The sequence below is a fragment of the Neophocaena asiaeorientalis genome, unplaced genomic scaffold (assembly GCF_003031525.2).
Source record: "Neophocaena asiaeorientalis asiaeorientalis breed wild unplaced genomic scaffold, Neophocaena_asiaeorientalis_V1.1 scaffold1186, whole genome shotgun sequence".
NCBI classification, from domain to species: domain Eukaryota; kingdom Metazoa; phylum Chordata; class Mammalia; order Artiodactyla; family Phocoenidae; genus Neophocaena; species Neophocaena asiaeorientalis.
Genome location: NW_020173974.1, coordinates 609,902 through 619,014, shown reverse-complemented (window position 1 = coordinate 619,014; position 9,113 = coordinate 609,902). Strand labels below are relative to the sequence as shown.

Sequence of the window (9,113 nt, the reverse complement as noted above, 5' to 3'; positions counted from 1 at the left end):
TCGTCCTCGCCTGGGCAACAGGGGTTCCTCAGAGGTGCTTCTCTGCGGACCAATGAGCGGGGAGCAGACCCCAGCCTCGCCTGCAGCGAGCCTGGTAACAAGGGTGCTTCAACTACCGGGGAGGTTGCAGCATGCCAAGGGCAACCGCTACGCCCTGTTTGGGGCGCCTGACCTGCGGTTAGACCTTGCCTTTTCCCCCAAATCCCACCGAGTAGCAATTGGTTGGTCCGCCTTTGTTCCCAGCCTAGGGCCTATGGTGAGCTAGGGAGGTAGAAACACGTATGAGGTGGCCTTGGAGCCGCCCCAGGTCGTTGGGGAAGAAAGACCTCACAGGAAGCAGCGAGGGCACGGGCTGGGTCATTTCCTAAATCTGAACAGTTTAGGTTGTGGCATTCCTCACCTGGCTGTTGTGAATGTTTTCTTGGCTGAGACTTCAGTTTTGCTGGATGCAGGGCATACTGCTCGGCCTACAAAAGCTGTTTTGTCTCAAAAATTCTTTGTGTAATATAAGTTGTATGGTTGTAGTTACAAATATCCCATTCCCCATGCCTCCTGCCTTCGCACAGCCATTTCTTTGGCCTAGAATATCCTTCCCAGTCTTGACTCCAGGGCATGCTTCTGCCTCTTTATTAAGACTCAGCTCTTCACACCATACACAAAAATAAATTCAAAATGGCTTAAAGACTTAAATAAGACATGACGCCATAAAACTCCTGGAAGAGAACTAGGCAAAACATTCTCAGACATAGACTGCAGCGATATTTTCTTAGATCAGTCTCCCAAGGCAAAAGAAATAAAGCCAAAAATTAACAAATGGGACCTAATCAAACTTAGAAGCTTTTGCACAGCAAAGGAAACCATAAACAAAAGGAAAAAACCTACCGAACGGGAGAAAATATTTGCAAACGACGCGACCGGCACAGGCTTAATTTCCAAAATATACAAACGGCACATACAACGCAATATCAAAAAAAAAAAACAAAAAAACCCAATCAAAAAATGGGCAGAAGACCTAAATAGTCGTTTCTCCAAAGAAGACATACTGATGGCTCTCACAGGCACATGAAAAGATGCTCAACATCGCTGATTATTAGAGAAATGCAAGTCAAAACTATTTATTTTACTTTATTTAAAAATATTTATTTACTTTGGCTGCATGCAGAATCTTAGTTGCAGCATGCAGACTTCTTAGTTGAGGCATGCAGACTTCTTAGTTGTGGCATGCGGACTCTTAGTTGAGGCATGCATGTGAGTTCTAGTTCCCTGACCAGGGATCGAACCCGGGCTCCCTGCATTGGGAGCATGGAGTCCTACCCACTGGATCACCAGGGAAGTCTCCCCAAACTATTAATACAATAAGGTATCACCTCACTTCAATCAGAATGGCCATGATTAAAAAGTCTACAAACAATAAATGCTGGAGAGGGTGTAGAGAAAAGGGAACCCTCCTACACTGTTGGTGGGAATGTAAACTGGCATAGCCATAATGGAAAAAAGTATGGCGGTTCCTTAAAAAACTAAAAATAGGGACTTCCCTGCTGGCTCAGTGGTTAAGAGTCCGCCTGCCAATGCAGGGGACACAGGTTTGATCCCTGGTCCAGGAAGATCCCACATGCTGCAGAGCAACTAAGCCCCGCAGAACAACTAAGTTGTGTGCCACAACTACTGAGCTTGCGCTCTAGAGCCCGTAAGCCACAACTACTGAAGCCCGTGCACCTAGAGCCCGTGCTCCACAACAAGAGAAGCCACCGCTGTGAGAAGCCCGCACACCGCAACGAAGAGTAGCCCCCACTCACCACAACTAGAGAAAGCCTGCGTGCAGCACGGAAGACCCAACGCAGCCAAAAATAAATTAAAAAAAAAAAAAAACTAACTAAAAATAGAGCTACCTATGATCCAGCAATCCTGCTCCTGGGCATGTATCTGGAAAAGACGAAAACTCTAATTTGAAAAGACATGTGCACCCCAATGTTCATAGCAGCACTATTTGCAACAGGCAAGACGTGGAAGCAGCCTAAGGGCCCATCAGCAGATGAGTGGATAAAGAAGGTGTGGTCCATACACACAATACAATACTACTCAGCCATAAAAAGAACAAAAGAATCCTTTTGGAGCAACATGGATGGACCTAGAGATTATCACACTAAGTAAGTCAGACAGAGAAAGACAAATATTATATCACTTATATGTAGAACCTAAAAAAGAACACAAATGAACTTATTTACAGAACAGGAACAGACTCACAAACATAGGAAAAAAACTTACGGTTACCAAAGGGGAAAGGGGAGGGAGGGATAAATTAGGAATATGGGGTTAACAGATACACACCACTATATATAAAATAGATAACCAATAAGGACATACTGTATAGCACAAGGAGCTATATTCAATATCTTGTAATAACCTATGATGGAAAGAATCTGGAAAAATATATAACTGAACCACTTTGCTGTACATCTGAAAGTAACAGAATATTGTAAGTCAACTATAGTTTAATTTAAAAAAAAAAAGACTCAGCTCTTATTGCAGCCAAGCTGACCCTATTTTATTTTGTTCCTTCAATCTGGGAACGCTTGAGAGGTTCTTGTTTTTTCCATTAGTGCCTGAAACTTAGCTCAGCAAATGTTTGTCAGAGGAATGTGCAATTGCCCTAAACTTACCACCACAGAATATCAAGGCTGAACGGGATTTCAAAATCTAGTCCAAGACTTGCCTTTACAGATGAGAAAACAGAGGCCCATATGGATTGTTTGTTCCAGACCACACAGCTCCTTAGTGGCAGCCTGGTTGGGAACTCTGCTCTTTTGAATTCCAGTGTTCCCAATCCCTATTCCATGGTGCTTGGCTAAATTGGTCTCTACATGATACTTACAAATTGTTTCGATCACTGTACATATATTGTCAGTGTTCACAAGCGTTCACGCTGGGGCACAAATATGATAAAGTGGGGGCACCTGCCCTTAAGGTGCTTAGGACCTAGTTTAAGAGATAAAGGACACAGTAATTTGCTCATTCATCTGTCCGTTCATTCAACAAGTATTTATTACATGCCTACCATGTGCCAGGCACTACTCTAGACACTGGAGATATAGCAATGAACAAAGCAAGTCCCTGTTCTCATGGAATAGGGAAGGAGTGACGATAAACAAGTAGACAAATAGAAATGTGTGAAGTGGTAATCAGTGCTATGAAGAAAAATGAGGCAGCATAAGGGAATAGAGAATAGTGAGGGCTGCTATTTGGGTTGGGTGCTCAGGGAAGCCCTCTCTGAAGAGAGGGGGCAAGTCATGTGCTTACCTGAAGGAAGAGTGTTTTAGTCAAAAGAACCAGCAAGTGCAAAGGTCCTGAGGCAGAAATGTCTGGTGGGTTCAGGGGGCCTGGAGCAAAGTAACTGAGGAGAAGAATAGCAAGGGGTGCGGTTAGAAAGGAGAATGGGGCCATATCACCTTGAAGGCCATTGTAAGGATTTGGGCTCTTACCCTGAGTGAATTGAAAGCCAACGGAGGATTTCAAGCAGAGGAATGACGTGTTAAGATTTATGTGTTAAGAGGATCTCTTCTGTGTTGAGAATGGGCTGAAGGTGGACAAGAGTGGAAGCAGAAAGAAGAGGTGTGAGAGATGATGGTGTTTGAACCAGTCTTGGTTAGGGAAGCAGAGTCAGATTCTGGATAGATTTTGAAGGAAGGAATGATAGGATTTGCTGATGGGTTGGATGTGGGGTGTAACAGAAAATGAAGTGAAGGTCCAGGAGGGATTTCAGCAGGGCCCGTGCACACTCAGTACCCAATTTCCTCACTGCCTATGCAGATGCCTGTTGGGGCTCCTGGCTTCTCAGGATGACAATGAGGAAGGGCCAAGGAGGCAGAAAGGCTCAAAAGCAGTGAAGTTTGTCAGGTGAGACAGCAAGAAGTTCCTCAAGAATCTAGACATCCAGATTTGATCATGTCAGTGAGCCACTCAAAGCTTATAAAAGTGACATGACAGGAAGGAGCTGGTCTGGGAGGCTACCTCTCCGCCAATTTGGTGTCATGTATGGGAAGCGGGAAGCTGGAGGCTGTGGTAGTCGGGTTAAGCGGTGAACTAGTCTGGTGGAGATGAGTGTAGGATGAGGTAGGATGACCGGTGGCCTTGTGAAGAAGAACTACCAGTTTGGGAGCAAGATAAACATGGGGCAAGGGAGAGTGGTGTTGGTGGATTTGGACCCCTGGGATCCCAGCAGAGTGCTGGTGACGTGGCGGTCTAGGCCATGTTGTCTGTCGTGGTGCTCAGGTAGAGTGAGGAGACCTGTTTGGGAGCAGCCTTCAGTTGGGGTGACAGTGCCCCAGGTACCAGGAGAAGAGGCACCAGGGCATGGTCTGCCCAGGGCACAGGAGGCTCAGCCACTCTTCCCTCTGATTTCCTCCCCTGCCAGGCCCCAGGGCCTCCATCTCATCATTTCAGGTCTGTTCATTGAGATCTCCAAGCCAGAGTCCAACCCTAGGCTGAATCGGAGCCCTCTAGCCAAGGACTGTGGACACTGGATTTCCCTTATGAAGGTGGCCACAGTGGCCATAGGCTCAGTGCCCCTCTTTTTGGCTGACCCCAACCCTCTCCCTAATCCTGGTTGCCTAGAGGGTACAGAGAGCCAGGCCCAGAACCTGAAGCTTCCTAGCCCAGACAGCTTGCTAGCCCGAACCTGTGGCTGGAGGAGAGGAAAGAGGCCCAGAGATGCCAGCAGGAAGAGAACCCGAGTGCCCTGCCCTCAGGTTACATCCCCATCATCTCTCTGTGACCCTGCTGCCTTCTTCTCTCAACAAGTCCGATGCTGATTCCTTTTCAATAAAATTTTATTTTCAATCCTTAGTGAAGATCTAAGAAGAAAATATAAAGTGCTAGGTTTTAGGGTTGCAGGCAGAGGGAAAGGCCCCCTGAGTTCGCGCCATCTGTACTTGCCCAGTTCAGTTCCTCAAGAGACGAAAGAGGGTATATCTCAAAATTAAAAAAAAAAAAGTCATCCTTGAGTTCCCCACCAACCAGGGTCTATGAGGAGTTCAAGGACTAAATCATCACAGACAACCAATGAGAATGATCACCATGGGAGGCAGGTCGAGAGCGTGGAGGAAGAGGCTCTCTCAAAGCAGATAGGTGGAACAGAGAGAGGAGAAGGAGGCTGGGTCCTCCAGGCTCTGCACCAGGGACAGGATGGCTGCCTGATCCTCTGGAGTCTTCTCCAGTAAATGTCGGGCAAAGGCCTGCTCCATCTGCACGAAGAGGTCAGGAGAGGGGGTTGTGAGCACGGCAGGCAGGGCCGGACACTATGCCCAGGGGCTCTTTCCCCGGGAGGCCCTCTTCCTCCTCAACACCCCACTCCCATGCGGGCAGGCTGTTCCTGCCCTATCCCGACTCACCTGCACTGTGATAAGACTCTGTGGGGTGTGGTTGGGGCCAGGGCTCTCCTCCCAGAAATTCAGTGTCACCTGGAACTCGGGTGCGGGGCCCAGGCCCTGGAAGTACCTGGCCAGGTCTGAGAGAAAAGGTCAAGAGTTGGAAGAGAAGACAGAGGGTCTCAGGCAGGGAGGGATTGGGGAGGATCCCATAATGGAGACAGAGGGGTGGCAGTGGGGCCACTCAGAGACCAAGGCCAGAGCAGGAGCCTCGGGGTGGTGAGGCCGTTGCCTGGTGCCAGGGGAAATGTTAGGAACTGAGCTGCTACTCGCCTGTGGACAAATAGGGAAAGGGGCCCCCTTTTAGAGGTAGCCAGTCGTCACACAACCTGAAACCTGGGGGAGCTGGGGGAGCTTAAGAGTCCTCTCGGCGGCAGCCCTGGCTGCTAACACAGTTGTGCCACACCTCTGTTGCCTGCTCACAGCCTCCCTGCGCTAAGGCACCCCGTGGCCCTGGGTCCCCTATACTCCGGGCCCCCACTCCCGAAGTCCAATTGACAGTGGAATGGAGGCAGGAAGTGGGATTCCAAGTGTGGATGGGAGAGGGGCAAGCTGAGGGGCGGCTGAGCAGTGGGCGAGGGCACGTGATGCACACAGCTCTCGCGAATGTGTGAGTGGTCGCTGGGCAGGTGTGTCTGGTGGGGGGTGCCCCGAGGCGCACCTTCCCATGATTACTGTACGCTCCCGTGTGGTGGTGCTCCCGAGGCGTGACAGCCTCGTGCTGGGCTTACCTGGTCCTCATCTTCCACGGCCTTGGCTGGGGAAGGGGGCTGCCAGGGCTGAGCACTGCACGAGTGCAGGGGCCGTGCCTGGGCTGTGACGGGGGATGTGCTGGAGGGAGCGCAGGGTGGTGGCCGGGCCCGTGGAGGGGGAACAGAGGTGGGGGAAGGGGCTCAGGGGCTCGGCGGGAGCAGCCTCACCTCTGCAGAAATAGGCGGTTCTGAAGAGCTCCACGCACTCGTTGCTGGGCAGCAGGTGTGGGCCTGGACCAGGTGGAGCCTGGGGCGCGCTCCAGGAGATGGGGATGGGGCAAAGGCGCTGCACAAAGAGGCCTCGGGAGTTGCTGGCCACCAGGACCCCTCTCTTGAGCTGGCTCAGCAAGCGCTGGGTGGGCTCTCGTGGGCCGGGTTTGGGAAATATCACCTGCTCCATGCCACACTGGGAGACCGAGGGCTCAGCCACGAGGCGGCAGTCCAGGCTCTGCACCTGGGCCTCACCCACCACATGTCCATCGTAGATGAAGGTGAGCAGCAGAGAGTAGTCTGTGGACAAAGAAAGGCCAGCTGCACCGGTGCCCCTCCCCAGGGGCTCACTGGCCAGCAAGAGGCTCTGGAGAAATGAAGAGGGGCTTCCTGCAAATCCAGCATCCTCATTTTGCTGGCGAGGAACGTGAGGCTCAGAGAGAGAAACCAGGTAAGGGCTGGTGAGGACCAAGCAGGCCACAAGGTGGGGGCGGCAGCCGCACCTTCTAAGGATAGAGAAGGCGCCCTCCCTCCTCATCCTCACCGCCAACCCTCGGCAGCCCAGAGGGCTTCCCATCATACTTTCCCATCACTCAGGAGAAGAGCTAATACACAGATTCTCACTGAGGCCTTAATGGCCAGGGCCTTACAGTTTACAAGAGGGTCCCAGAGATCAGTCCTCTACTTAACCCACAGAATCAATGTCTCAAAGTGGATTTCCAGGGAACACAGTGTGTAGGGGGTATTTTTGAGAAGTGAGCTGTTTGGAGTGGTGGCAGGTGCACTGCCTAGAAACCAGTGCCTCTGAGTAAGGTGGCCCTGGTTTGCTGCAAGCCCTGACAGATTAGATAACACATACGTAGCCATAGGAGGACAAGGGAGGACGGGGGCAGGGGTGAGTCAGAAACGCCAAGTACCTGAACCTGGAGGGGGCAGAAGCTCTGGGGACACCAGATCTCCCTGGAGAGGGGCCTCAGCTGTGTCCCTACCTGGGGGGGAGGCAGAGGCACTGGTCATTCAGAGTGGACTGGGGAGTCCAAGGGCCAGAGGCTGTGGCATGGAGGATAACACAGGAGGCAGGGCACTTGGTACCTTCCTGAGGCTCAGGGCTGTTGCTGCTGCTCCCGGAGTCTGAATAGGCTGTTCCCCCGCTGGTCTCCACCAGCTCCTACAGACACAGTTTCTATCGTTGGCCCATCTCTCCCCCAGTTACTGTTCTGCCCTTAGGCCCACCGGGTTCCCTCCACAGCTCTCACATTTTTGAGGGGGTCCTGGAGCAAGGAGGGGCTGAGTATGCAGTTCTTCGTGGTAACCTCATCCTCCTTCCTCTCAGAGGACACAGAACTGTGGTGTCGCTTTGATGGTGATTTCTGGGTCCCTGGCTGAGCTGTGGAACGTTGAGAGGGAGAGGAAGGTCAGAGCCTTAAGTGGGCACAGAGGGAAGGGGAGAGGTAGGAGGCAGTGAAAGGATGGGCAGGACTGGCAGGGAACCTGCTCCCCAAGGACAGGGCAGAACTCTGACCGAGGGGCCTGGAGGGAGGCCACCACCCTCCCAGGAGGCGCAGGGCTCCATCCTTCCTCCCCAGGCTGCTGATTCTAGGAGTGGCGGGGCAAAGGGACACCCACCGGGGAGGGTTCCAGGTGGCAGCAGCCGGTACACCTTGTAGGGCTCAGCCCCATCCCTGTGGCCATTCTCAGGAACCTCCTGGAACTCAGAACTCTTGTTCAGAGCACAGCGCAGACGAGTCTTCCAGATAGCAGGGCCTTCCGAGTCCCCCTCCTTGTACTTTTCCTTAAATATCGCCCAGGCCTAGGACCCAGCAGAAGTAAAGAAGAGGCAGCATGCTGTGGACCGCAGATCCTTTACCAAGGCTGGCTTCACGGATGTGTGGCCCGAGCGCTCACACAGAAGGGCCTCTGCTAGGTTTATGCTCAGCTATTGCCACCTTGAGATCCTTACTAAGGTTTGCGTTTTCATCTTGCATGGGGCTCTGACAAGTACGTAACGTAGCTGGTTCTACCCTGCAACCTCCCCTTTATCTGAAACCCAGGTGGACGCAACCGCTTGAGGGTGACAGTGCCAGTGTATATTCCATCCCTCCCTCCAAGGGGCTGGTTTCCGGGCCTTTCACCTTGAAGAAGGCGGCGTCCTGATCCTCCCGGAAGTCCTGCTTGCCTGCGTGCTTCCAGGGAATCCGGAACATGGTCTTGGCCGCATCTTCCCAGCACACTCCTGGGAACTGCCCACTCTCCACCTGCTCCACCACCCAGTTCCGGAGCTTCCGGGTGCAACGTGCCCTGCCTGATGCCATCCTGGGGATAAAAGCAGCAGGAAGTGTCAGGGGAACTGATACTTTGGGAAGAGTGAGATCCTGGCCCTTGGGGTTGGATTCCGGCAAGGGCCCCTAGAGATCTCATCCATCTTTTTGCCTCTATAGATATAATCTCAAACTTCTGAGGCTGAATTGTTTCATTTCTGCCGTCACTAGCGATGACCAAAAATACTTTCTTTTTAACATCCCAAGCTGTGGCATCTAGAAGGGAACCTTAGGCATTGGTCTTCATTTTAAGGTTTTTCAGGAATCTATTGTTCCCCTGGTGTTCTGCTGCTGGTGAGAGGCCCTGTCTGGATCCCCAAGTATTTACAGACACAGTGGCTGCTTGTGAGATGCCTCTTCAACCCTCTTCACTCACCACCCCCACAACCTATCCTTCGATGCCCCCCAAC

General features: G+C 51.9%; 1 protein-coding gene across 1 annotated transcript in view; it reads right to left on the bottom strand.

Moving 5' to 3' along the window:
- Positions 1-2,875: 2,875 nt before the first annotated feature.
- The window catches only part of IRF9 (interferon regulatory factor 9), a 6,835-nt gene continuing 597 nt past the window's right edge, over positions 2,876-9,113 (bottom strand). Inside the window, 11 exon segments of the mRNA XM_024753193.1 lie at positions 2,876-2,976; positions 3,298-3,391; positions 5,073-5,146; positions 5,148-5,240; positions 5,388-5,503; positions 6,344-6,685; positions 7,303-7,374; positions 7,478-7,553; positions 7,642-7,772; positions 8,012-8,195; positions 8,518-8,698. Of these exon segments, the coding sequence (XP_024608961.1) occupies positions 2,902-2,976; positions 3,298-3,391; positions 5,073-5,146; positions 5,148-5,240; positions 5,388-5,503; positions 6,344-6,685; positions 7,303-7,374; positions 7,478-7,553; positions 7,642-7,772; positions 8,012-8,195; positions 8,518-8,697 (1,437 nt within the window). The 5' untranslated portion in view covers position 8,698 and the 3' untranslated portion in view covers positions 2,876-2,901.